Raw genomic sequence first — 27475 nt, 5'->3', positions numbered from 1 at the left:
AGAGCTGTGGTGTAGGTCGCAGACTTGGCTCAGATCTGGCATTGCTCTGGCTGTGGTGTAGGCTGGCAGCTGTAGCTCTTATTCAACCCCTAGCCTGGGAACTTCCATATGCTGCAGGAGCAGCACTTTTTTAAAAAAGCAAAAAATAAATAAATAAATAAATAAAAATAAAAAATAAATCCTGGCCCTGCTGCTTCCTAGCTATGTGAAGCTCGGGCGTTACTTATCCTCCCTGAGCCTCAGTTTCCTCATCTGTAATATGGGGTTGATAAAACTAAGTCCCAATATTATAGAGAGTTGTGAGGATTAAATGAGTCAATCTATGTAAAGCATTTAGAAAGTTCTCTGGCACATGGTTGTCCAATAAATATATACATACAGTGGACGCTTTCTGGTGGACACTGAGGTGGGCTTTTGCTCTCACAAACAACGCTGCAAGACACATCTTGTCCACCTGTAATTGGGCACAAATGCAAGAATCTCTGTGGGATAAATTCCTGGCAGGAAAGGTGCTGGGTTAAACAGTAGCACCGTTATAATTTCAATTAAATTAGGGATGAGAGCATCCATACAGCAGGCAGGGAAAAGTGAGGAGCAAGATGTGGTGTTCTGTCCCTGAGGTTCAGGGAGGTCCATGCCTGCCCCAGCATCCTGGAGGATGCAGCCACTTCCCAGGCCACTGGCCAAGCAAATGGAGGGTTTAATTTTATCCAGATTGTCCCCATAAAGTTTTTATAGGGAATTTGTTGATTGGATTAGAACAGCAAGAGCCCCCACTGAGCTGATTAACAAAACCGCTGAGCCATTTTCTTTTGCCACCATCCACCATGGTGGCATCCAGGCTGATGGGGACCCACTGGATGCCAAAGCCACTTAGGCAGGCACCCCAACTGCATATGCCTTCTCTGAACATCCTTCTAAGTTCCAGACATCCCAGAAGAGGTAGAGAGCAAGGGGTCAATTGCACAGGTTTGGGGGTAAGACAAAAGGTCTTTGCTGAAGATAATGTGTGACCTTGGGCAGGTCCCTTCCTTCCCTGAGCCTCAGAGAGTAAAGGGGCCTGTGTTCATGGGGATGTTGGGAAGACGAAATGGAGTCAAGCACACCAAGTGCTCAGGAGAGTGTTTAGCACAAAGGAAGAACCTAATAAATAGTGTTCAGAACATAAGGATAAACAATAAAGGCTCCTCTGGATCTTATCCCATGCGGGAAGGCCCTGAGAACAAAGCACAAAGTAGTAGCTTCCTACCCTCACCTTAGGGAGCATTTTATTTATTTATTTATTTATTTATTTTATATTGGGCACCCACAGCATCTGGAAGTTCCAGGTCGTGAGATTGCAGACCAGGGATCTAATCAGAGCTGCACCAGCCACCTAAGTGGCAATGCTGGATCCTTAACCCACTGCCAGGGCCAAGGGCAGAATCCATGCCTCCACAATGACCAGAAAGCCTGCAGTAGGATTATTAACCCACTGGCCACAGTGGGAACTCTTATGGGAGCATTTTAGCAGTTGCTCCAACCACCTCCTAGGAATGCTCCAAAGTTCCCAATCTGTGAAATGAATTCTGTGATTTTCATTTCCAAGTAAGCTTTAAAGGCCTTACTGGAGCTGATACTTGGCTTTAGGTCTGATCCAGAAAAGGCAAATTGAGGGTGGGAACCCTCCGTGGGGAAGGAGGGGAAGAGCTCAAAGGAAGTTTCCCACTCCCACCCCCCATTCCTTCATTCATCTGATCTGAGAGCTACTCTTCCGAAAAGTCCCGGGAGTCACAACAACAGCAAGCAGTCCGTTAAAATCCAGGCAGTACCCGGTCAATAGCACAGGCTCGGGGCAATTCCAGCGTGAGTTTTGCGCCTGTGTTGAGTTAGCCTCTCCCAGCTTCGGTCCACTTCCTTACCTGTAATGTGGGATGATGACGGCTGGAAGCAAAAGACGGTGAGCGGGCGCAGCAGTGGCATTCGGTGGCGGGCGCGGCCGGGCGCACACTCGCCACAGCCAAGCGGATCTCGCAGCCTGAGGCAGCCGCTGTCCACGCCCCCGCGGGCGGATTCCCCCGCGGCCTCCCGCGCCGCGCGGCGGGAACCCGGGTGATTGCACACAGCCGCCGGCCTCATTAGGAGACGTGTAATTAGCGGCTGGCGGAGCGGGAGCAGACACAGCTAATTACCGTGGGGAGCGGGCTGCGCCGCCGACGCAGCCCATCCCGGCCTCCGGGCCCCAGGGGTTCTGCACCTTCGTGGGGCCCGCAAGCAGGCGGCAGGGTCCGGTCAGAGGAGGGAAGGCCCGACACCGCCCCAGTGTGCTTCCCGCGGGGAGCAGTAAATCAGTCACCCAAAACCGCGTTTATTGGACGCTCACTGCTCCAGACAGTTGCCCGCATTATCGCCTATGCACTGGGAGGGAGGAACCATTATTATTCTATTACCCAGGTGAGGAGACTGAGATCTGGAGGCGTGAATTGACCGCCCCGACAGCATATGGCTAGTAAACAACGGAGAGATTGTAGCCTATATCAATAGCCTTCAATTTATACGAAGTGGACAGCAAAATCGTGCACAGGACAGCAGCGGTGCAGACAAGAGCCAGGACCACGGAGTCGGATGGCCTGAGGTTCGAATTCTGATTCCGCGCCTTTACAGGATGTGTGACTTTGGTCAGAGCCCCAACTGCATCTATAAAATGAACGCAGTGTTGGGACTGAATTGAAGACTGGAAAGTGTTAGGGGAGTTATTTTAAGGGACTAGACGGTGGGGCGGGGGGAATGGGTAGAGCGGTGGCTGAGACTTTCTCCATACACTATGAGCCTCTGACTCCCCCTGCTGGTCAATGGAGGACGCTGGCAGGACTGGTTTTTGATAAAGAGGTCGCTCGCTGTTGGGTGGGGGGAAAAAAGCCTGGTCCCTCAGCAGGGCTGCTGTTCTCCTTCCTCAGCATCACTCTTTTACGGTGGTGAAGAGTGAGAGGTGGAAAAATTGAGAACTCACTTCAGATCTCTCAGACAATCTATTGTGAAATCCGACTCTCTCTTCTGGTTCACAGGGCCAGCTAAGTCGATGACAATGACACAAATAGCCAGGGATGTGTATAAAGAGCTAGTTACAAGGCTGGACAACTAAGTACTGGCTATAACAAGAAAATCTGGAATTAATTTAAATATCCATCATGGAAATATTGACTAGATCAGCAGTGGTACATCCAAACAATGCAGTCTGGGGCAACTGAAAAATAACTTTGTAGAACAGCTGGCATGAAAATATAGTCAAATGACAAGAATGAATCTTACAGACATTATGTTGAAAGAAAGGAGCCAGACATGCACGCACACACACACAAATATGCTGCTGGAGATTTACATTTATATAAAGTTCCAGAAGAGAAAAAGCTAATCTGTCATGACAGAAGTCAGAATATAGGCTACTTCTGGGAAGGTTTTTGGCTCGGAAGAGAGCACAGGAACCTTCCTGAGTGTTGGAAATGTTCTATCTCTTAATCTGGGCAGTGGTTGCAAAAGTTTATACATATATAAAAATTCATTGAGTTATGCACTTAATATGCATTTTATGTATGTTATGCCTCAGTTTTTAAAAAGATATTCAATGTGAGGGGAAAGAAGAGTAGTAAACAGTATGATCCTATTCTTAAAAAGAAAATGGAAAATATAAATTATCATACAGTGGAAGGTACATCTCGTACCTTTTTTGTCTCAGGGCCCCTTTCCATTCTTACTAAATTATTGAGGATCCCAAAGAGCTTTTGTTATGTGAAATATATTGATACTCACTATGTTTATTAAAACAGAAATGTTTAAAACACCATGCACAATTCTCTTAGCCATCAGAGCAATGTCAGCACATGTCACTGGCCTCTGGAAAACTTTACTGTCCACTCAGAAAGTGAAAACAGCAAGTAACACCTTAGTGTTACTACAAAAGTAATTTGACCTCGGGGGACTCCCTAAAAGAATCTGGGAAAATCCAGTGGTTCCTGGACTTCACCTGGAAAACCACTGGAACAGGGGTAAAATGTTGGAAGAAAATCCACTACATGATAAATTATTCTCTCTAGGTGCTGGGATTATAACTTATTTTTATTTGCTTCTTTGTGCTTTTCTGTTTAAAAACAAAAACAAAAAACAAACCAAAATAACCAGAAAATATAACGACCACGGATTGTTTTTGCAAAAAAACAAAAAAACAAACAAAAAAAAACAAGCCAATACACCCAACTCCATAAGGTTATTGAAAGGCCTAAACAGTAATAACATATTTGGCTGTATGGAGAAATTAAACCGAGCTCCAAACTGAGAATAAGAGTCCGATTTCCCCTATCAATCCCTGGCCTGGGGGGTGCAAGGTCTTGTGCTCAAATGTTCCACCGTCCAGCTTGGGTACTATGTTGCAAGGTAATGGAACGTCCTGGAGGTTCCAAATGCCTCAGCTGCATCCTAAACAGCAAACTCTGGCGTGGAGCACAACCACTCATCACAACGGGTTCAGTTGAAAGTCTAAGCGAAGAAATGAGCAGGACGCCTGCGCTCGGCAGAGGGAGGCGGAGCTCAAAGGAGACTGACACGGGGCTCCGCCTACATTCTAGTTCCGCCTCCCTCTCTGAGTGGCTGCCAGGCCAACTTCCCATTGGCCGCCGACGAGAAGGCAGACATCCGGTTTGAGTGTCTGGACGCCCGAGGCGGATACGAACATGGTGCGCTTCAAGCACAGGTAAGCAACCCTTATTCCTGTCCCTGCGGTCCTGGCCCCGGCCCAGCACTCACCGCCCTCTCGCCTGCCCCAGGTACCTGCTTTGCGAAGTGGTGTCTGAGGACCCCCGCTGCCGTCTGAATCTGGAGGACCGAGTGCTGGGCGGCCTAGTACGGGACACGATCGCGCGCGTGCACGGAACTTTCGGCGCGGCCGCCTCCTCCATCGGCTTCGCGGGTGCGAGGGTGTTGGGGAACCAGGAGGATGGCGGGATCTGGAGGGAGCAGTGGCCATTGGAGGGAGAAAGAAGGGGCACGGGCGACCTTGGAAGCTGCCAAGCCCTGTGCACCATTTTATGTAGGGTGTCGTCCTTTTTAGGAGTTTCAGAACCCGAGCCTGAGGTCTGCTTGAGTCCAAACTTAAGCGGAGAGCTAATACCAGTAGGCAGTGGGCAGAAAATACCAGTCGGCAGAAACCCCTATACTATTTGACGTGTGGTTTTTGATTGAGTTTAATAGGATGATGAAAACTAAATGAGGAAAGACTTGTATAGTTCCGAGTAAGTTATTTGACGGGTTACTTTGACATCATATGAAAAAAGCATTGTCAGAATTACCCCTGAAAAGCCCTGCATAGGGGCCTGTGAAGTACAGAATACACAGTTGTGTGTATGTGTAAATGCAAGAGAGGACCCTCCTCCACAACCACACTATGTAAATTCATTCCGTTTTTTACCATATGCTTGAAATTGAAATCTGGAGAAGGTAATGTACCTAGAGGCAACCCTTCTACCAAGGTGAGACTCGGTTGCTGGAAGAACCTACATAGCCCAGTTGCAGAACTTGTTTTTCAGCTAAGGGAAAACATCCTTCTGAAGAGTATGGATTTCTGCCACCCCCCTCCTTGGGTTAACTAGTTTGTGAATTAAAAGTGCATTTTAGGAGTTCCCTTTGTGGCTCAGCAGTTAAGGAACCTGACTAGGATACAGGAGGATGCATATTAGACCTCTGGCCTCTCTCAGTGGGTTAAGGACTCAAGGTTGCCCTGAGCTGTGTAGGTGGCAGAGGCAGCTTCGATCCCGAGTTGCTGTAGCTGTGACATAGGCCTGCAGCTTTAGCTGATTCAACCTCTAGCCTTGGAACTTCCATATGCCATGGGTGTGGCCCTAAAAAGCAAAAAATTAAATTCTAAATTCATTCACCAATTCTGAGTGGTATGTAAAGGCCCTAGATGTTATTTATCTCCCATTATTTTCCTTCAGAAATCAGTTTTTACTCATTGATGGCATCCCAAGTGCCACCGCCTTGAATGGTTTCTGGTACATAGGCTCTCAGTTACCTGAAGATTTTTTTTTTTTTTTTGCTTTTTTTAGGGCTGCACCCACAGCATGTGGAGGTTCCCAGGCTAGGGGTCGAATCGAAGCTACAGCTGCCAGCTTACACCACAGCCACAGTCTACACCATAGCTCATGGCAACACCAGTTCCTTAACCCACTGAGCAAGGCCAGGGATCGAACCAGCAACCTCATGGTTCCTAGTCAGATTTGTTTCCGCTACGCCATGACAGGAACTTCTACCCTAAGATTTTAAACGTGCTCCTGAGAATCCATTTTCCCAAAATGATTTTTTTCCTGCTGCAGTGCGATACCTCAATGCCTATACCGGAATAGTGCTACTTCGATGCCGGAAGGAATTCTATCGGCTCGTGTGGTCAGCTCTTCCCTTCATCACATACTTGGAGAACAAAGGACACCGTTATCCGTGTTTTTTTAACACCTTACACGTGGGAGGTAGGGGTGCATGTGTTATGGCTGCTGATTTTCAATAGGAAACAGGTTCAGAGTTCAGTCTTCAATAGTGGGTGGGTCCTCCTGCTACCTTGCCAAGAGCAAGATAATTTTTCCTAGCTCTGCAAGACTCTGAGGCAAACACCTTTTGCGAGCTGTTGACTGCAAAGCTCTTTCTTGTGTCAGGTACAATTAGAACATGTCAGAAGTTCCTCATTCAGTACAATAGGAGACAGCTGTTGATTTTGTTGCAGAACTGCACTGATGAAGGTAAGCCCTGCTAGCCCCGTGCCCACTGAGCAGTGACTGACCTCCTCCAGCTGAATGAGAGGTCACTTCCAGAGACTTTAATAATCCATGCTCTTTCTCCAGGAGAGCGGGAAGCTATCCAGAAGTCTGTTACAAGAAGCTGTTTACTAGAAGAGGAGTCCACTGGGGAGGAGCTTTCAGATAGTGGCGGTGAGGAGGCTGCTGAGACAATGGAGTGAACTTTTGCAGGCTGCGTTGCGCCTAAGCTTCAGGGCCTACTTGTTGGACAGGGAATTCTGGGAGGCACTAGCACCTTCTACAGTTCTCAAACTGGATGACTGCTGATCAGTGGCCAGTTACCAGCTCAAAATGAATTGACTTATTGTTTAAAACTTGCCGGAGTTCCCGTCGTGGCGCAGTGGTTAACGAATCCGACTAGGAACCATGAGGTTGCGGGTTCGGTCCCTGCCCTTGCTCAGTGGGTTAACGATCCGGCGTTGCCGTGAGCTGTGGTGTAGGTCGCAGACTCGGCTCGGATCCCTTGTTGCTGTGGCTCTGGCGTAGGCCGGTGGCTACAGCTCCGATTCGACCCCTAGCCTGGGAACCTCCATATGCCGCGGGAGCGGCCCAAGAAATAGCAACAACAACAAGACAAAAAAATAAATAAATAAATAAATAAAATAAAACTTGCCAAAGTCACCTTTACCCAGCATTACCTGGTTAAGTAGTTCTGCAGGTGGTGAAGTTCCTGTAGATATATACATCTTTTTATCTAATTGCCTGGCTGCAAGCAGGTTTATTCAGTGTATTTGGCAGAGTTCCCACTGTGGCTCAGGGGGTTAAGGGACCCAGTGTCTATATGAGGATGCAGGTTCAACCCCTGGCCTTGTTCAGTAGGTTATGGATTGGGTGTTGCTGAAAGGTGTGGCATGGGTTGCAGACACTGCTCAGATCTGGTGTTGCTGTGGCTGTGGCATAAGCTGCAACTGCAGCTCGAATTTGACCCCTGGCCTAGGAACTTCATATGCTGCAGGTGCAGCAGTAAGAAAAATAAAATATATTTGGCTTCTGTAGCATTTAGTGTGCATGTGAAATTCATGCTTGGCCAAGTCTCTTTCTCCCTCTACCCCTGGCGGGAAGGCTGGCTCCCTTTATGGTCCTAGATGCACAGTCTCAGTTCAGGCCTTGTGCCCCGCTCCTAGGATGGGCCCAAAGCAACCCAGACTGTTAAAGAATCAGTAGTGAGTCAGAGCAACTAAACTGGCACAGATCTATAGCTGGTCTCAGTACTGAATACAGGACCTTAAAAATACCAGATTCCTTACCAATACTTAATCAGGTAACCTGACGAAAAACACAGTTCTTGCACTTTTGAGTAGGGGAAAAAAACCTGGCCTCTCCTGACCTCATTATTACAAAGCCAACTTCTGGCAGTTTTCTGTAGTTCCCCTCTCCCCTACTGCCTTACACCTCCCTGACCTGAAGCCAGGTGAAACTAACTCACAAGAATTAGGAGGGACAAGAGACTTGTGATCACTTTTGATCTGCTACCTACTCAAGACATTTCGAGGACCTATTTTCTCCTTAATAAAATGGACATCACTCAGGAGTTCCCCTGGTGGCTCAGCATGTTAAAGATCCGGTGTTGTCACTACTGTGGTATGGGTTCCAACCCTAGCACAGGAATTGCCACATGCCATAGGCAAGGCCAAAAATAGCTAAGTAGCTGATACATTAACCTATTAAGTATATAACCAGCTGACCTGTAATAACAAACCAGAAAGCTCACAATGCTTATGCAGGTGATTTATTGCAACTACTTGCCTTCACATTCTATTATACCTAGAAGTCACTTTTTTAAGCAGCAAAATAATTCACATCACTCGAATTCAACTCAAACCAAGGCATAAAACTGCTCTAGACAAGAGGGAGGCAGTTGGCAACCCCACTGCTTTTAAAGCTGTCCTGCTATGCCTCCAGTTGTGCCACTCTTCTGTAATTCAGGCCACTGTCACCTAAAACAAGTCTGACATAAGGATGCCAGGTCCCAGGGCACCCTTAGGCAATGGCTGTTACAGCTTTCCTCGCCAAAAAGCCACCTTCTAGAGGCAAAACCCTTCTTATATGCATGTGCAACCTGGGTCTGCAAACACCACAGCCTAGCTGTTTGTCAGAAGAAAAATTGCAATTCAAGCTGGGTGTCCTAAATCCCCTTCATTCCCATCCTTGTTTCTTTAACAAGAGGAGAACTGAAGAGGTAGGAAAGATTTAACTATTTTTAAAAGACACACTGATAGGTGTGCTAAAAGCATAATGCCCTGATCTGAGACGTCAAGGCAGAGCAGTGCTATAACACTGGTGTGGGCTGCTTCAAGGGATGCTAAAGGGTCACAAACTTACTTTAGGTTGAGAAAAACTAACTACACATGGGTCAAAAAGACTAACCTGGCAACAAACTAAACTTTGGCAGGAAAAGATTTCTTGTGAGTGTCAATACTTTATTTTGGTGTAAAGACAGGAAGCTGGAAAATACACTGTATTTAAAATTTTCTTGGTTCCCCCTCACACTGTGGAAACCCCCTCCCCCCAGAGCTAATCTGTTCAAACTCAAATACTTAAAAATTACAGCAGCAAAACGAAAGCGCAGAAAAAGGACCAGATGGACAAGGTAGCCTGGGCCAGTAGTGTCACTTGGTGTGGACGACTGAGGTGCTGAACAGGAGCTTCTGTTTCTGTTTTTTTCTTTTCTTTCCTCCTTTCTCTTCTAAACAGAAAACAGAAAGAGTTTAGCTTAAACTGCCGTCCTTCTGCCCCCTGGCCAATTCTAATTAATGAGAGTTATAGGCAGCAAGGAGTGCAGGCTCTGGAATTAGACTGCAGGGATTCAAATACCAGTCCTTGCACACCCTGGATGTGTCTTCAGGCACATCACTTATGTCCCAAGACCAGTTCCTCATCTGTAACCTGAGTTATGCCCATTTAATATGGTTTTTGAGAGAATAAGATCAGCAAAATGCTAGGCACACAGGAAGCACACCACAAATGCTAGTGTTGTCTAATCATGAATACTGCAAACTGGGGGTGCACTTCGGGCCTGACTTCCATCAGCCACTCTCAACATCTCAGGATTCAGAAATCTACCCTTCACCACTGTGTCTTAGAATGTTAAGAAAGTTCCTGGAGTTCCCGTCGTGGTGCAATGGAAACGAATCCAACTAGGAACCATGAGGTGGCAGGTTTGATCGCTGGCCTCGATCAGTGGGTTAAGGATCCAGTGTTGCCATGAGCTGTGGTGTGGGTCACAGACTCGGCTCAGATCTGGCGTTGCAGTGGCTGTGTCACTGGCTGGCAGCTGTAACTCCAATTCGACCCCTAGCCTGGGAACCTCCATGTGCTGTGGGGTGCGGCCCTAAAAAAGACAAAAAAAAAAAAAAAAAAAAAAAAGTTCCTCAGAATTTCACATCAAGGCCTTAAGAATTCATGTGGGGTGCAAAAAGGTGCTATCTGACATAGCAAACAGATTGTTAGTTGACACCAGACTGTGAGCTGTAAGGCTCAGGGGGAAAAGTGCCAACTGATTAGTGATGTCTGCCACTGGATCCAGCAGGGAATGATGACCCTGAGCTGAACACCCAATCTCTGTGCCTTTACCAGAAAGGGGGTCTGAAGTAGCTGGCGTGTCCAGTTTCATGAAGGCTGCTTCGATAGCTTGGCTGAAGGAATTCTGGAAACTGGGCACAGGAACACGGTCTGAGTTATCACTCTCCCCATCACTGTCCACAGGAGCAGGAGGAACTAAGCTATTTTCATCTAAAAAATACCAGTGTTAAAATTACAGAAACAACTCTAGAGACTTTTACTTTCTGAAAGGGGCGAAATTTCCCCTTTATCAGAGGGACATTCTCACCTTTCTTTGGAGCAGTTTTGGGCCACACATCTGCTTTTGCTTTTCCAACTCTCAGCATCTGCCAAAGTGGGAAAGGGGAGAATTTAAGTAACTGACTCCATTTCCTTTCCAGACTCCTACCTTGATACTAACTGGTATGGGGGACAAAGAACCAACTACCACCTCTGGGGAAAAGATTTTCTAGACAGTTCTCCTGTAACACACTGTTTTGGTCATGTCCCCCATATCCTGACCAATGGGACTGATAGTGAAATCCACAAGTTGCGAAAGCAGAAGCTGTTTTGTTCCTATGGAAATAGGTAAAGAACATTGCAAACAAGGCACACAAGATTCATACTCAGATTCTCAAGTTGGGAATCCTGACTTTGTGTCTGTCATATCCTGCTTCTGAGAAATTTTACCACTGTTCTGGAGAATCCTAAAAACAACCACCTCTTGGAGTAAGGAGAGTATAGGACCTTCCAAATTTAAAGCATACCACCCGGCTATCAAACCTCAGTTACTTAAAGCTGTGAAAACCAATTTAACTTTACCCTGATACTGCTTCCCACAGCCCTAATTACTTTTCGGTCTTTGCTTTTCCAATAGCTCCAACTATTAACTTTTAGATCCAGCCACAGACCAGATTCCTCCAAGTACAGTAAAATCAGAATAATCCCTCCTGACCCCAAGTGGGGAATTTTTTCACTTCACTTGGCCCAGACTAGCTTGTTGAGGGCCACAGAGTATCTATCATCTGCCACACCTGCAATGCCACTCAAAGCAGGGTGAATCTTACCAAGAGACAAGCCCCACAAGATTCAAGTAGGAATGCCTGTCCTCAAGTATGTGTTCCAAAGTGACGTTTGCACATTTTATACAAGGTAAGTTTGGCAGATACTGACTTCTTTCTTCCTTTCTTTTTTGCTTTTATAGGGCCACACATGTGGCCCTGAAAATTTGACCCCAGGTTAGGGGTCAAATCGGAGCTGTAGCTGCTGGCCTATGCCACAGCAACACAGGATCTGAGCCACGTCTGCGACCTACACCATAGTTCATGGCAACGCTGGATGCTTAACCTACTGAGTGAGCCCAAGGATGAAACCTGCATCCTCATGGATACTAGTCAGGTTCATTACTGCTGAGCCACTGTAGCAACTCCAGATGCTGATTTCACTGATAACCCTTCTGCACCATGTACCATTTTGATGATCTGCTCCCTTGGTCACTGGGCAATTGGGGTCCAATAGTACACCATCTGAATCATCTTACTCCTACAAAATCATTAAGATATATCACTTCAGAGTTATCATGGTGCAGTGGGTTAAGAATCCAACTGCAGAAGCTCAGGTTGCTGCGGAGGTGCAGGTTCAATCCCTGGCAGAGGAACTTCCATGTGCCATAAATATGGCCATTAAAAAAAAAAGAGAGAAAAAGAGCAGTTCCTATTGTGGCACAGCAAAAACAAATCCGACTAGGTTGCAGGTTCGATCCCTGACCTCACTCGGGGTTAAGGATCCAGCGTTACCATGAGCTGTGGTGTAGGTCACAGACACGGCTCAGATCTGGCATTTCAAGATGGCTGCGGTGTAGGCCGGCAGCTGTACCTCCAATTTAGACCCCCTGCCTGGGAACCTCCATATGCCATGGGTGTGGCCCTAAAAAAACAAAAAGAAAAAAAGAAAGAAAGGATGTATCACCTACACTTAACTCTTGCCAAAAATGTTTACATTTACTTATTCTATTTTTGGCCACACCCATGGCATACGGAAATTTCCAGGCCAGGGATCAAATATGATCCACAGCTGCAAACTATATTATATGTCACAGTTGTGGCAATGCCAGAGCTGTAACCCACTGCCCCAGGCTGGGGATCAAACCCTTGCAGCCATAGAGACAATGCCAATGCACCACAACAGGAACACCCAAGATGTTTATTATGTTTAATCTGAATTCACTCATGAAGAAACAAATCAGACAAATCCAACTGTAGGACAATCTATAAAACAACTGGCTTGGATGCTTCAAAGATACCCATGCCGGAGTTCCCATCATGGCTCAATGGTTAACGAATCCGACTAGGAACCATGAGGTTGCAGGTTCGATCCCTGGGCTTGCTCAGTGGGTTAAGGATGCGGTGTTGCCATGAGCTGTGGTGTAGGTCTCAGACGCAGCTTGGATCCTGAGTTGCCGTGGCTCTGGCCAAGGCTGGCGGCTACAGCTCCGATTAGACCCCTAGCCTGGGAACTGCCATAATGCCTCAGGAGCGGCCCTAGACAAGGCCACCCCCCCCGCCCCCCAAAAAATTCCATGCCACAGGTTAAAATAAACCATAAGCCAGAGGAACTGTTATGTATCAAAGGAGACTAAAGAGACTTGACAAAGTAAATGCAATGAATCATCTTTGGTTAGACCTGACTGAAAACAATATAGGACACTGAGACAAATGGGAAAATAGAAATATGTGCTATCTTAGATCTTATTAAAAAAATCAGTTGATTGTTTTCTATGTGATAAAAATAATTGTGGTTTTACAGGAGAATGTCATTTTAGGTACATGTATTTCCCAACTATTTAGTAATGAAGTGTCATTCATGAAGTCTGTAACTTAGTTTCAATATAGGAAAAAAAAAAGAGAAAGCTAGTAAATTAGTAACAATAGGTAATCCAGTAGGAAGGTATGAGTGTTCATTATACTAGTCTTTCAACTTGTTTAAGTTTGAGGTTTTTCAAAATAAAAAGTTGAAAAAAGCAAATAGCAATGGCAATAAAAATTAGGTCACTTGCTTATAACCTCTGAAACCTAGCAGTTCATTTTCAGGATTGCTCTCAATTATTTCATCCTCCTTGACTTTAAGGATTCTCCTCATCAAAGTTCAATTTCTGCTCATTTCTCAGCATGCATGAACTGCCATTTTTACGTGAGAAGCATCCATATCAAATAACTGCTCTACAGAACTGTTAACCTAATGATTCCAAACTAGCTCCAAAGAAGTGAATACTAACTTCTTATGGGGGTGCTTTGTTGAACTGTCTGTCCATCTTCCTCAGTTACCTGAACGTAGGAATGATGAGGGTTTGCTTGTTATAAAAATCAGCACTGATTTGTCATCGACTCTCATTAGCCTAATGTTGCCTCCAATTCACCTCCCCAAGAAAGCTGGTTTGGCTAGTTATAGGATAACCAGGACAACCTTTCCCTTCCCAAAGTAAGAAGAATGGTTTTATTATATGCTACAGATATATACCACCTGAATGAGAGGTCCTAGAACCAAGGACCAGTTAAAACAGACTGACATATACCTCTAGCCCCTGAAACAGTGCTCAATACACAAGTATTTAATGATTTGTTAAATAATTAAAACTCTGATTCTTCTTCAGCTACTCTTGGCCTCATTCCCTGTTAAGTCCATGGTAATATCTGTGACTAAATCCATGAGCTCCCCTCTTAAAAAAAAAAGCCTTCCATGATTAAGAGTCAGTGCAACATCAGTCTGTAAATCTCCCCTGCTCCAACAAAGGGATTGCCAGAAAGAACAAGCAGCAGAGTTCATGTTAAGTACCCTTGGGCTGCTTCACAAGCAAAGGATTTACCTGGGCAAAGGAAGGGAAGGGAGAGTCTTCTTCCAGACTCCCAACGCAGAATGAAGGACTGCCCTGACTGGCAGTGGGTGACACAGGGGTCAGGAGAAAGTCTGAAAGGGAAACAGAGACCTAATTATACAAGTCAAGTTCCAAAGAGTTAGGGTCCCGTTAGTAAGAGAAAAGAGATGAACCCTGAATCAGAATCAGGTCTGGACAATTACCAACCCTGCCTCGAAAAGCTAACCTTGATCCATCTTCAACCCTGCCATGTTCTCAGAAAAAAAGAACATGGCCTACTGTTCACACAAGTGATCAGTATAGGGAGAGAAAAATTTCACAGTTACAGTAACAAGAAGGCATAGCAAAAACAGTAAGAAAAACCCTTTCCTCATCAGTTGGCTTTTAAGGCCTAGGTACTGGACTGTCAGGGACTGGTTTTATATGGATGAAAAAGCTCCAGGAAAGAGAGAAAATATAATCAGCTCAGCCTTTGTACCAATTAACAGATGTCTATGACCTGGGAATATTCAGTTAGAATCCAAAACATACACATCAAAAAAATCCAGCAAGATGCAAGCATTCTTCTGAAACTCCCTAGGTAATAGTCTTCTCCATCCTTTCTGACCTAGAGTTGAAAGTTTTATACACGTCTACCCACTGCCCTGATCATGGCCGAGAGGGAAAGGCCCATTTATGCCTTTCCAGTCAGCCAGGGCTGTGCAGTACTTTTATTCCTAGGACCATCCAATTGTTTAAATACATTAAAGCCTACATACCTTCAGAAAAACCAATGTGTGAAAACACAATCTTTATATCACAGGTGATGCACTCAATGTTTTGGCATGTTCCTTTGTACAGCAGCTCTTTTCTTAGTTAAATTGAAGAGCATAATGGTTGTGTAGCCCTCAAGATCCAGATTCTAGTCCCAGTCCCTGCCACTAAGTCCCTGCCTTAGTCTCAGGCTCCTACATCTGCAAAGTGATAGACACATTTTGCAATGATCACAAGGGTCACTAAAGTTTTAAATATTCTGATCTTGGGCATTTTGTTGAAAATGTTGGACAAAAACTATCTGCTGGGTGGATAAAGATTAGAAAAGATAGCCTTCTGACATTATAACTTTTTTTTTTTTTTTGCTTTTTAGGGCCTCACCTTTGGCATACAGAAGTTCCCAGGCTAGGGGTCAAACTGGAGCTGCAGCTGCCGGCCTATGGCACAGCTACAGCAATGCCAGATTGGAGCCGTGTCTGCAACCTACACCACAGCTCACAGCAATGCCAGATCCTTAACCCTCTGAGTGAGGCCAGGGATCAAACCCACGTCCTCATGAATACTAATCAGGTTTGTTACCACTGAGACACAGGAGGAAGTCCTATAACTCCTAAGTGTTTAATTTCATAACACATTAATACATCCTATCTATATATTAAAACATATATATTTTTACAAGGCTGAAGGCCTCTTTCAACAACTTCTCAATCCTGATCTTACTCCCTAGAGTGGAACACTTTCACTGATTTGGAAAACAATCATCCCAATATTTTTCTATACATTTAGATATATAAACACCCACTGTTTCATGTGGGTGTTTGGGTTTTGTTTTTTTTTTTTTTTTTTTTGCTTTTTAGGGCCACATTTGCAGTATATAGAGACTCCCAGGCTAGGGGTCTAATCAGAGCTACAGCTGCCAGCCTATGTCACAGCCACAGCAATGCCAGATCGGAGCCATGTCTGTGAGCTACACCACAGCTCACAGCAATGCCAGACCCTTAATCCACTAAGCAAGGCCAGGGATCAAACCCAAAATGTTGATCGTGGTTCATAGTCGGATTCATTTCTGCTGTGCCACGATGGGAACTCCTTGTGCGGGTTTTTATAACCCAAAAATAGTGTTTCATTTCGTTCTACAATTCCCTTTTATCGTAAAGGTCTACCTATTAATTCAGAAAGAAAGCTGTTTCCCTTTTCAATAGGTGTAAAGAATTTCATAGTATAAATGCTATAATTTAGCCATTTCCCTAAGCAGCAGACTTTGTATGCTTCTCCCCATCATAAACAATGCCACAATAAGAAGACACATATATAGATGTTTACACATACAGGGGGAGTATCCCAAAGGTAGAAACTAGATATAAAACAGCTGAGTTGCAGAGAAGAATCTAGGTTTAACCATGCTGATGTATGAAGCTACCTTGAGATTTTTGAAAGCTAGCAGGGCATAAGGTAGCCAGTATAGCCAATGGAAAGGTGAAATAAATGGCAAGAATTTGATGTATCTCAAGAATACATCAACTACCCAAATAAGGTTTAGTCACCAAAAGACCCCACCAAGTAGGTCAACACTGTAAATTCAGACACTAGGTCTTTGCTTAAGGTCTGTGGCTGATGGTCAACTTCATAAATCCCAACTCTATTTACCTGCTTGGGAACCCGGACTTCTGCTAAGAGGAGAGAGTGAGAGAGCCCCATGGCTCTCAGTGCTGGTGGGACCCAAAGCAGAATCGGAGGAGCAGGTATAGGAATTGAAGGCAGGAAACTGCTGTAGATTCTCTAGGGGAATGTGGACTTCCGGATCTGCAAAGGAAAGACAAAAATGGTAGGCCCAATTACAGAATTCCTCAAATCTTTTTCAACAGTTGTGGACAACTAGGGTGAATCCCCCAGGGGTCTGAAGGATATAGACAGAGCTTTAAAACCCAAATTAATAATAATTGTCAATTCATGTCTTTAATATAAAAGCCTTGTTCTAACTATTCACAGTTGAAACTGGGTGATAAATCTTGGGGTTTATTGTACTATTCTCTATACTTGTGTTTGAATACTTCCATATTAAAAAGTTAAAACAAAAAAATCTTTATTCCTCAAACATCACTTTTCTCAAATGTTTAGGACTTGTGCCAAATAGCACACAACACTGGGATGCCAGCTGTATACTTATGCCAGTTGAAGAAGTAAAGTTTATCTTTACTATATGATATGGAGTCAAAATAGTTAAGTCCTTTTACTAGCCAAGAACTCGATTCCTTGTTTTCTGGAGATTAATTAGGCCCTCAGGTCACACGATCCTGGGTTTAATGAAGCTCATGTTAAAGAACCAGATCAGGAGTTCCCGTTGTGGCTCAGTGGTTAACGAATCTGACTAGGAACCATGAGGTTGCAGGTTCGATCCCTGCCCTTGCTCAGTGGGTTAAGAATCCGGCGTTGCTATGCGCTGTGGTGTAGGTCACAGACGCAGCTCAGATCCTGTGTTGCTGTGGCTCTGGCGTAGGCCGGCGGCTACAGCGCCAATTGGACCCCTAGCCTGGGAACCTCCATATGCTGAGGGAGCGGCCTTGGAAACGGTAAAAAGACAAAATAAATAAAGAAAGAAAGAACCAGATCAATATAGAGTTCCTGTCGTGGCACAGCAGAAACGAATCCAACCAGGAACCATGAGGTTGCAGGTTCAATCCTGGCCTCGCTCAGTGGGTTAAGGATTTGGCACTGCTGTGGTGTAGGTTGCAGAAGCTGCTCGGGTCTGGTGTTGCTGTGGCTATGGCGCAGGCCAGGAGCTGTAGCTCCAATTCTACCCCTACCCTGGGAACCTCCATACACCGTAATTGCGGCCCTTAAAAAAAAAAAAAAAAAAAAAGAACCAGATCAATAATTAATACTTAATAGTATGAAAGAGCTCAAATCTAACTTCCTGCATTTATTTCCTAGTTTGTCAACAGCTTTCTACTATTTCAGTCTCCTGGCAGATGTGCCATGTATAGATGCCCCCAAAGAGTCAAAGGTGAGGCCAATAACCTATCCAGGGAACACATTGGGACAGTTATCTCCGGCATTTAGCAGGTCTCCAATTTCCCTCTCTGCCCCCCAGGTTTTTTTCACCCACTATGTGGAGGATGAACTTAATCTTACTCCCAACTATGTGCTATGCACTCTGACCAGCATTAACTCATTAATTCTCAGGTAAGCCTATGAAAGAGGGACTCTCACAACTCACATTTGTAAGAGTTGAAGAAAGCAAGTAACAGAGCTGAGATACAACCCTAAGCAGTCTGGCTCCTAGGCCCAGGCATAGAGCTGATGTACAATGATACACAGTTGTATTCGTCAAAGATGAGTGTTTTTTATTTTTGGCTATGCCCATGGCATATGGAAATTCCAGGCCAGGGAACAAACCCGCACCACAGCAGCGACCCAAGCTGCTGAAGTGGACAACGCTAGATCCTTAACCCACTGTCCAATAAAAGAACTCCAAGATGAGCTTTCTTAAACTTACACTTGCCCTGTTTCTTGTTCTCCTCCATCTCAATCCGGCGCTCTCGGCGGCGTTCCTCCCGGGCTTTCTTCTGACGCTGACGCTTCCTCTTCTCAATGTCATCTGTGGATCAGTGAGGTCGTGAGGAGGCAGACCCAGGACAACCTGGCCATTAACTCCACCCAGCTGGCTAAAGCTAAGGGGACAGGAGTGGCCCAAATGGACTGGATGAATATCACTGGGAGATTCTGAGACTCATGACACAGCTTATTTCCTCCTACGTTTTTTATTTATTTATTTTTAAATTTTAAGATCAGTTTATTAAGTTCAATGATAAAAGCTATCAGAAGAATATTCTCTTGAAAATTATTTTTTCTTAGAAAAAATAAAGGAACATCAACACCCTCTCAGCATAGCCACAGATGCTGTGGCAGAAAGGGACAGTCCATTAATTGGTTAAGTCACTCTCGGGGTCAGCAGGATTGTAGTCTGGATCGTCCTCATCATCCCCCAGCTCCAAGTCATCCATTTCCCGGAACAAAGACTCATCTACCTCCACGTTGTTTCCAGCATCTTCCAAGAACTGGATATCAGATAGATCAAGATTATGATCTGTTTCAAATAGCTGTCTCCCACTTAATTTATTTTTTCCTGATTGGTCTTCTTCTTTCATTCGTTTCTTTTTATTTATTTATTTGTCTTTTTGCCATTTCTTGGGCCGCTCCCGTGGCATATGGAAGTTCCCAGGCTAGGGGTCTAATTGGAGCTGTAGCCTCTGGCCTACACCATGGCCACAGCAACGCAGGATCCGAGCTGCGTCTGCAACCTACACCACCGCTCATGGCAACGCCGGATCCTTAACCCACTGAGCAAGGCCAGGGATCGAACCCACAACCTCATGATTCCTAGTCGGATTCGTTAACCACTGCACCACGATGGGAACTCCTGTTTGTTTTTAATTTCCAAGAGTTCTGCATCAAACTTGGCCTTCCAACTCAAGAAATTCTCAATTGTCACAGGAGTGCCATGGAATAATTGCCTTTCAGCTTCCTCTGCTTCTTTTTATGTTTCTTTTCTTCTTCTCTTCTAGTTTTTATTTGACCTATTTTAATTTTTCTTGCACAGCTGTCACTAAAGATCATCACCATACCAAGGTTTTCTTCTGCCTGTAACGCTAATAATTGTAAAATGTCTGAGACATCATTATCTTCTAGATTTAACTGGGAGAAAATTTCATAAAGGGGAGCTTCATCTGGATATTTTTCACTGTATGTAAACTTGAGGGAAATCTGGACAGTTTCATCATTTTCTCCAGCCTCAGATGTCACAGTAATGGTGAAGCTGGGTGGATTTTCTGATAATACTGTGAAGGAGTCAGGGTAGATGGACTCCAGAGCCTCCAGCTTGTTGTGCTGCTCCTTGCCGTAATCTGTCATCGCGGCCCTCGCTGCAGCCTGTGGATTGCCCAGACACCCAGGCGGCCTGCTGAGCAACCTCCCCGCAGTGGCCCCTCCTACACTTTTTAGACTACATTCTAGTCACAAGAATCCCTGAACCCCACTATAAAGGGAAGCAAAGTTGAGGCACTCTCTCACCTGAGAATATCTCTAGTGTTTCCTTGGAGACTAGAGGAGGCTGCAAAGCCAGTTCACAGATGCTGAACTCGCAGGTGAGCGGCAAGTGAGAGAGGTACCTATGACGCTGTCGAACATCCTACAAGGGAAGAGGGACTGACACTCAACTAAGACCAGGCCAAACTCAGAGCAGAGGTTCCCACCTCAGATGTCCAGCAGTATAATACACATTCTCAGATGCACTGGGCTCTAACGATAGTGTTCAAGTTATCACCATTTTGAAAAGCTGAACAGAAACTGTCAACCTACAGTAAGATAGAAACAGCAACTAAAAGCAGTTTTTTTGGTTTGTGCAAATGAATTAACTGAGCCTGGTAATAAATGATCAGCTGTTTCTGATTTTCTGGAGAACTATGACTGACAGTGGGGGAGGGGGATAAGGAAGATGAGTTACTGGCTGGCAAAAAAAAAAAAAAAAAAAAATCTGGGAACCACTGATAGAATTAATGCTAATTAGGAAGGCAGATAAAGCAGATCTCCCTACTGGACAAAATCTGGCCTAAAACAATAAAAAAATGAAGCCCACTGGGAGTGCCCTGCTGGCCTCATAGTTATTAAGAAGCCCATCAATTTAATTTTCTTTTTATTCTTTTTCTGCATGTTTGATGGAAATTTTAGAGTACTTAAAGTCTCTAAACACAATATTCATAACAAATTTGTGATTGGTACAATGGTAAATCTCAAAGGGCAAAAATTCACATATGTAAATTACCAGACAATATTTCACAGCTATCTACTAAGCCAAAATTTCATACCAAGCTGTGTAAACTAGCTTAAAGCCTTCAAGGACTTTATGTTTTCTTGACCATGTCTCCCAAGCAATAAGGAGAAAGAGAAACAAATTTATCTCTAATAAAAGCAGGAGGTATCTCTATTCCCAAACCACAATAAATGAACCAGTGATACAGATAGCAATGGTGACTGACCAGTCAGTATGGCAAGGGAGCACCATTTTAACTTTCCAAAAATTCACAGGGACCGTCACTAACAAAAAGACTTAAAAACACAAAAACTAAAGGCCTTTTATTTTTTGGCTGTGCCCACAGCATGCCAAAGTTCCTGAGCCAGGGAATGAACCCACACCACAGCAGTGCCAATGCTAGAGCCTTAATCCTGCTGTGCTGCCAGGGGAAAAACTAAAGGCCTTGAAGGTCTGTGAATCTGAATCAGCTAGACCCCCCCTGCAAAGAGATTAGGTTAATGCCACTCCCCAACCCTCCACCTCCAAAGCAGATCCTTACCTCAGACATGGAGTAACCAACGATCTCCACCACCGTGGCCGAGATTTTCTCAGGGCTCTGCTCCAGGCTGCCATACTCCCGCACAAGGCAGCGCACATTCACAGGGTGTAGGAACATGTGTTGCCCATCCTCCGCTGAAGACAAGTGGCTCTATCACACAGCAGTCTTGGCCAGTCCTCAAGCAGGGCCCTCCTTATACCAGGCCTAACTCTCCCTCCCCAAGCTGCAAGGCACAACGGACCCAAGCACCCCAGATCTAGAGGCAATACCTCCTTCTACTTAGAGAGCCAGGTCACTTCTCTGCAACTTTAAGTGGCAACCCAGCCCTCCTCCTCAGGGAGGCTCACCTTGGTAAAAGTAGTAACAAGGAGAGCTGCTCAGGTGTGTGATGCTTGGCTTGGTGACAGGTTCCTGCTGGCTGGACTCGGCACAAATGGTCCCCTCTCCAAGACTGTCTTCTGCTAACTCCAAGTCATTACAGGCCTCTGATGACCCCTCGGGCTCTGGTTCAGACACTGCTTCCTCTTCCTCTACCAGAGGGAGAGCAAGAGGACGAGAAGGAGCGCCCAGAGAACAAACCTCGGTGGTTTCTTCATCAAAAGCAGACAGATATTCTAGCACACCCTGTTGAGACAAACTGTAGGTCACAGAAAGAACAAGTGGCAAGGCAGCACAGGAACCTACCTCTCATGGGTTTATCTTGGCTGTGACATTCACTGATTTAACATCGCTGATTTAACTACTAAGCACATACAAAATACTTATAGTTCCCTCTTCTCCCCCAAAAGTTCAGATCTCCTAGCAGGGCCTACCAGCTGGAGAACAGCACTTGAAAAATGGCAGCCATTTTGGTGTAACAAGGACACTAACCTTCCTGGGTTGAAAAAGAGACTCCTTCTCCAAGGGAGCCATCAGCACCAGTTGTTCCAAAGCAGCCACGACACCAGTGACCGCCTCTCTGCTTTCAGCCAATCCTGACAGAGCCTCTTCCCGAGTCTAGACCACCAGAGAGAAAACCAGAGAAAGCTGTTTCCAGAAACATACTTAGTCTGAAGGGCAAAAGTTTACAATGACCTTTCTCAACAGGAGCAAAATTTAAAGGCAACAAGGAAGGGTCTAGGTACTTAAAATTCTCAACCTTTAAGGGAAACAAGACGCAAAGGCATCTGGTACTTAAATGGGATGGTATTTTGCTTAGCATCTCTAACAACAATGACAACACTACACAGAAGCTCCCTGGACAGAAATTAAAGAACACAGAACTAGTCTTCTAGTTTTTACAAACTATGCTTAGAGAGAGAGCCCCAATGCAGGAGACAAGGGTTTGGGCAACCTCCACCTCAACCTGGACGTTCTACTTCTATGGAGCTTTTCTTCTCCCTGAAATGCATCTAGACAAATGTCCTGCACTACAGAAAAAAAAAGTAAATACACAGAACCCTGCCCAAAGAGGACATCCGTATCATTCAGAGATAGAATTTCAAATACCAGCTTCACTAATAAAAGTTATATGTCTTCAAGTAAATTACCTGTGACTCCACTTCTTCCTCCATGAAAGGAGATAGTTCTATCTATCACACTAGGATATATGCTTAAGTGAGATAAATGTACAGTACCTCAGCACAGGGTCTGTCACATGCCAATCACTCATTAAGTGAGGGCTTTCACTGTTGTAATAAGATCAATGATTCTCAAATGTGATTTGGGGATGAGCAGCATCAGAACCATTCTGCAACTTGTTATAATGCAAATTTTTAAGCTTACTAAGCCTAGACCTACTGAATCAATCTCAGGATGGAGCTCAACAACCAGTGATTCGAATGCTTGTTAAACTTTAAGAAACCCTACTAGAAAGGACATAGGACCTAGGAAATTCTGTATTTGAGTAATACTTGCTGCTCTAAAATCCTCAGCAGGTATTGGAAAAGCCTGCTGGATAGGCCATAATAATCTCTCCACAATGTCCCTCAAATAAAATATCTTCAAAAATAAACCCAGGAGTTCCTGTCGTGGCGCAGTGGTTAACGAATCCGACTAGGAACCATGAGGTTGCGGGTTCGGTCCCTGCCCTTGCTCAGTGGGTTAACGATCCGGCGTTGCCGTGAGCTAGGGTGTAGGTTGCAGACGCGGCTCGGATCCCACGTTGCTGTGGCTCTGGCATAGGCCGGTGGCTACAGCTCCGATTCAACCCCTAGCCTGGGAACCTCCATATGCCGCGGGAGCGGCCCAAGAAATAGCAGCAACAACAACAACAACAACAAAACAACAACAAAAAAAAGACAAAAAAAAAAAAAAAAGGTTTAAAATAAATAAATAAATAAATAAATAAACCCAATTGTCTCCCTACCTTGACTAACTAAGAACACTGCTAACCTAAGGACCTCCAGTGTCTCAGTTATTTTACTACTACTAGATCAACCACTCCCTCCTATCGCCAAAGCCCAGAGCAAATCAGCTTTTTTAGCCATTCCCAGCTTGTTATCTTAAAGGTGGGGTTGAAGGAACTATTGCCTGTCACCCAGTTCCATTTCCAGGCATCATCTCACCTTGAGCTCCTGGATAGCTGCCTCGATAAAGCAGGACTCGGGAGTGTGCTTCTCCTCTGCCAGCTGCTGCTCTAGTGCCGCCTTCTCTTCCTGAATCACCCGGTGCAGCACCTGCTCCTTAGAGGCCAGAAGCAATTTGGAGTACTGGCTGTGCTGTTCATCTACGAGAAAGCCAACCTGATCACAAGAATGCAAAACTCAAAAGCTCATGACTATGTTGGCTAAATAGGAAGTTTTTTTTGGTTGGTTTGTTTTTTGTTTTCTTTTTTTTTTTTTTTTGGTCTTCTGTCCTTTTAGGGCCGCACCCGCGGCATATGGAGGTTCCCAGGCTAGGGGTCCAATTGGAGCTGCAGCTGCTGGCCTAGGCCAGAGCCACGGCAACTCAGGATCCAAGCTGCGTCTGAGACCTACACCACAGCTCATGGCAACACCGCATCCTTAACCCACTGAGCAAGGCCAGGGATCAAACCTGCATCCTCATGGATACTAGTCAGATTCATTTCCGCTGAGCCATGACAGGAACTCCTAAATAGGAACTTTCATACACAGCTTTTTTTCCTAAGGTGAAGATAGACTTTTAGCAATGAACTTAAAGTTTATAACTCTGATCCCAGAACACAAGGAATCTATCCTAAGAAAACCAAAGATGGAGGGGAAAAAAAAAAAAAACCAAACAATGTTCATTAATTACAGACTTATCTTTAGTATCAGGAAAGCTGCAACCAACCATTAAGTACAATGAAGAAACAGTTAATAACATGATGATAATTTATTGATAATTCATTAAAGAGAATTCTGCAGACATTAAAAATGCTTTTTCTAAGGAGGCATTTAGCAACCTGGAGAAATATCCACATTACAAGGGGAAAAAAACAGATGCCAAACAAGAAAACAACCCAAACCTCACAAAAATATACACACATAGGGGAAAAAAAACAAACTTGGAGTTCCCTGGTGGCCTAGCAGATTAAAGATTCAGCACTGTCATTGCTGTGGCTCAGATCACTGCTGTGGGGCAGGTTCAATCCCTAGCCACATGCCATGGGTGCAGCCTAAAACAAAAGCTCCACAATTAAAACCTGGGGGTACTTCTGGGTAAAAGGATCATGGGGGATTTATTTACTTTCCTTCCTCATATTTTGCGGACTTTAAAAAAAGCTTAAAACTATGTAATCTTTTGAGAAACCCTTGAAACACTGTTCCCCCACCCTCCCAACCTACTACCTACCCAGAGACAACCGTTTACAAATCTGAATGTCTTCCACACCTTTTTCTATACATTTATATATCCATGTTCATAAGTTAAAGGCTTGTCATAAATGATAAAATGTAAACTCTGTCCTGCAGTCTGTTTTTCACTGTGTGTCATAAAATTTTTCAGAAGGTTAATACACAGATCCCTTTCATTTTTATGTAATGTTCAACAGCATGATATACTCCAATAAGTTTCTTGTGGAACATTAAGTTATTGCCAATTTCTATTATATTGTAACAAAAAAAACCTTATACATGCTCCTTGGTACATATGATTTCTTTATGATATTTAAGTATAAATGCTGAATCAAAGGGTGTGCATATTCTAAAGACTACCAAATCTGTGGCTCCCCACCCTCCCCACAAAAGGCTGTATTCATTTATACTCCTACCCAGAACAAGAATACCCATTTCCCCACCCCTGCCAAAACTCAGTATAGGCATACCTCAGAGATACTGCAGGCTCAGTTCCACTGCAATAAAGCGATAAATCACAATAAAGTGGGTCACACAAATTTTTTGGTTTCCCCGTGCACATTAAAGTTATGTTTACACTATACTGCTGTCTATTAAGTATGTAACAGCATTAAGTCTAAAGAATACCTTAAGTACCTTACCAGCCTATTCTTCTACTAGACAACCTAATTTATAAAACACCTGTATGTTCTGGATAATAATCTTTATGTAAATTTTCTGTTAAGTTTATTTATCACCTGTTGACTTTCAAAAGTCTTATCAGTTCTTTTTTTTATGGCTACACCTGTGGCATATGCAAGTTCTATGTAAGGAGCTGAACCAAAACTGTAGCTGCAGGCCTATGCCACACCATGGCAACACTGGATGCAAGCCACATCTGTGACCTACACAACAGCTTGTGGCAACGCCAGGTCTTTGACAGAGTGAGGCCAGGGATCAAACCCAGATCCTCGGAGAGACAACATCAAGTTCTTTTTTTTTTTTTTGGTCTTTTTTGCTATTTCTTTGGGCCACTCCCACGGGGCATAACATCAAGTTCTTAATCCTCTGAGCCACACACTCCAGATCTTATTCTTATAAAATCAAATTAACCAATCTTTCCTTTTATGGTTTCAGTGTGATTCAAAAATCCATCTAGGTAAAAACCTAAGGATTTATAAAAATATCTTATGTTTTCTTTTAAAAGTTTTGGATTTTAGAGTTCCCTTCGTGACTCAGCACTGACTAGCATCCATGAGGACGCAGGTTCTATCCCTGGCCTCCCTCAGTGGGTTAAGGATCTGGCATTGCTGTGAGCTGTGGTGTAGGTCGCAGCCATTGGTGTAGGCCAGAGGCTACAGCTCCGATTTGACCCCTAGCTTCCATATGCTGGGAATTTGGAGAACCTCCATATGCTGCGGGTATGGCCCTAAAAAGACAGAAAGAAAAAAATTAATTAAAAAAAACTTTTAAAGAAGTTTTGGATTTTGTTACATTTAGTTCAATCCATCAGGAATTGATTTTTTTTTTTTTTTTTTGGGCTACATCCATAGCATGCATAATTTCCCAGGCCAGGGACCGAACATGCACACTAACCAGAGTCACAGCTGTGACAACGCTGGATCCTTAACCTGCTGACCCACCAGGGAACTCTAGGAATTGATTTTCATAAACAGCATGAGATAGGGATCTAATGCTATTTTTTCCTGTAACAATCAACTATTTCAATACTATTTTTGAAAAGTCTTTTCTTTTTTTTTTTTTTTTTTTTGTCTCTTTAGGGCTGCACCTGTGGCATATGGAAGTCCCTAGGCTAGGGAGTGAATCAGAGCTGTAGCTGTGGGCCTACACCACAGCCACAACACAGATCCCAGCCACATCTGCAACCTACACTGCAGCTTACGGCAACACCAGAACCTTAACCCACTAAGCAAGGCCAGGGATCAAATTCGAGTTCTCATGGATACTAGTCAGGTTTGTTACCGCTAAGCCACAACCAGAACTGAAAAATCTCTTTTGCCCAGAATTTGAAATGCTATTTTAATCCAATGCTCATTTCCATTTGGAATACTGAGATTACAACCCCTTGCACATTTCCCTCACTGTAGGCACCGGCTGTCAGTGTTTCTTCCAAGAAATTAGTCCATCAAATTCCTTGATGACAGGTGCCAAGACTGGCTAACTGTGGAATCCCCATAACTGGGCAGCGTTAGACCATTATTCAACAAAGCCTTATATGTATTTTAATTTTTCATTTTACAACTGAGCCAAACTTGAAACCAAGAGTTAAAACCACTTTCTGGGAGTTCCCATTGTGGCTCAGTGGGTTAAGAACCGGACTAGTATTTATGAGGATGTGGGTTGGATCCCTGGCCTCAGTCAGTAGGTTAA

At 44.4% G+C, this 27475-nt stretch overlaps 3 protein-coding genes and 1 pseudogene across 9 annotated transcripts in view; 1 reads left to right on the top strand and 3 right to left on the bottom strand.

The window, feature by feature from the left end:
* The window catches only part of CABP1 (calcium binding protein 1), a 59273-nt gene extending 57214 nt beyond the window's left edge, over positions 1 to 2059 (bottom strand). The window contains exon 1 of the mRNA XM_084995600.1: positions 1902 to 2059. The gene's annotated coding sequence lies outside the window, so the exon portion shown is untranslated. The remainder of the gene's footprint in view (positions 1 to 1901) is intronic.
* A 2600-nt stretch (positions 2060 to 4659) lies between these two features.
* On the top strand, positions 4660 to 7810 carry POP5 (POP5 homolog, ribonuclease P/MRP subunit). The gene is made up of 5 exons (XM_001925378.6): positions 4660 to 4723; positions 4797 to 4939; positions 6342 to 6491; positions 6675 to 6758; positions 6861 to 7810. Exons 1-5 carry the CDS (start codon positions 4704 to 4706, stop codon positions 6974 to 6976), a joined length of 513 nt encoding a protein of 170 aa, XP_001925413.1. The 5' UTR covers positions 4660 to 4703; the 3' UTR covers positions 6977 to 7810.
* A 1404-nt stretch (positions 7811 to 9214) lies between these two features.
* The window catches only part of RNF10 (ring finger protein 10), a 40068-nt gene continuing 21807 nt past the window's right edge, over positions 9215 to 27475 (bottom strand). Inside the window, exons 7-17 of one of the 6 annotated variants that reach the window (XM_013982944.3) lie at positions 23876 to 24036; positions 22200 to 22325; positions 21677 to 21953; positions 21330 to 21463; positions 20050 to 20167; positions 18476 to 18577; positions 16627 to 16782; positions 14218 to 14318; positions 10645 to 10702; positions 10389 to 10547; positions 9215 to 9501 (exon numbers count right to left, since the gene is read on the bottom strand). In XM_013982944.3, coding sequence (XP_013838398.1) covers positions 9425 to 9501; positions 10389 to 10547; positions 10645 to 10702; positions 14218 to 14318; positions 16627 to 16782; positions 18476 to 18577; positions 20050 to 20167; positions 21330 to 21463; positions 21677 to 21953; positions 22200 to 22325; positions 23876 to 24036 — 1469 coding nt within the window. In that variant the 3' untranslated portion in view covers positions 9215 to 9424. Of the gene's footprint in view, positions 10115 to 10388; positions 10548 to 10644; positions 10776 to 10877; positions 14319 to 15328; positions 15502 to 16116; positions 16783 to 18475; positions 18578 to 20049; positions 20168 to 21329; positions 21464 to 21676; positions 21954 to 22199; positions 22326 to 23875; positions 24037 to 27475 lie in introns of those variants that run through there. The other 5 variants (XM_021072518.2, XR_014826920.1, XR_014826921.1 and 2 more) reach the window with 5 other exon arrangements.
* Positions 18733 to 20032, bottom strand: LOC102166523 (RWD domain-containing protein 1-like; annotated as a pseudogene). Its single transcript, XR_014826966.1, has 2 exons — positions 19413 to 20032; positions 18733 to 19140 (listed from the first exon to the last, which is right to left on the bottom strand). The product of XR_014826966.1 is annotated as an RWD domain-containing protein 1-like (transcript).

Source organism: Sus scrofa, chromosome 14 (genome assembly GCF_054392235.1).
Source record: "Sus scrofa isolate SSC_HxYL_T2T_F1_AM1 chromosome 14, Sscrofa_HxYL_maternal_Yorkshire_Landrace_v2.0, whole genome shotgun sequence".
Lineage (NCBI taxonomy): Eukaryota > Metazoa > Chordata > Mammalia > Artiodactyla > Suidae > Sus > Sus scrofa.
Note: the sequence above shows the minus strand (reverse complement) of the source record. Positions and strands in the feature narration are given on the sequence as shown.

Bases quoted from the DNA above. Each gene is read 5' to 3' on its own strand.
- POP5 (XM_001925378.6), top strand. From the start codon at position 4,704: ATGGTGCGCTTCAAGCACAG. The intron at 4,724-4,796 runs GTAAGCAACCCT...CGCCTGCCCCAG, and splicing joins ATGGTGCGCTTCAAGCACAG to GTACCTGCTTTGCGAAGTGG. The intron at 6,759-6,860 runs GTAAGCCCTGCT...CTCTTTCTCCAG, and splicing joins GCAGAACTGCACTGATGAAG to GAGAGCGGGAAGCTATCCAG.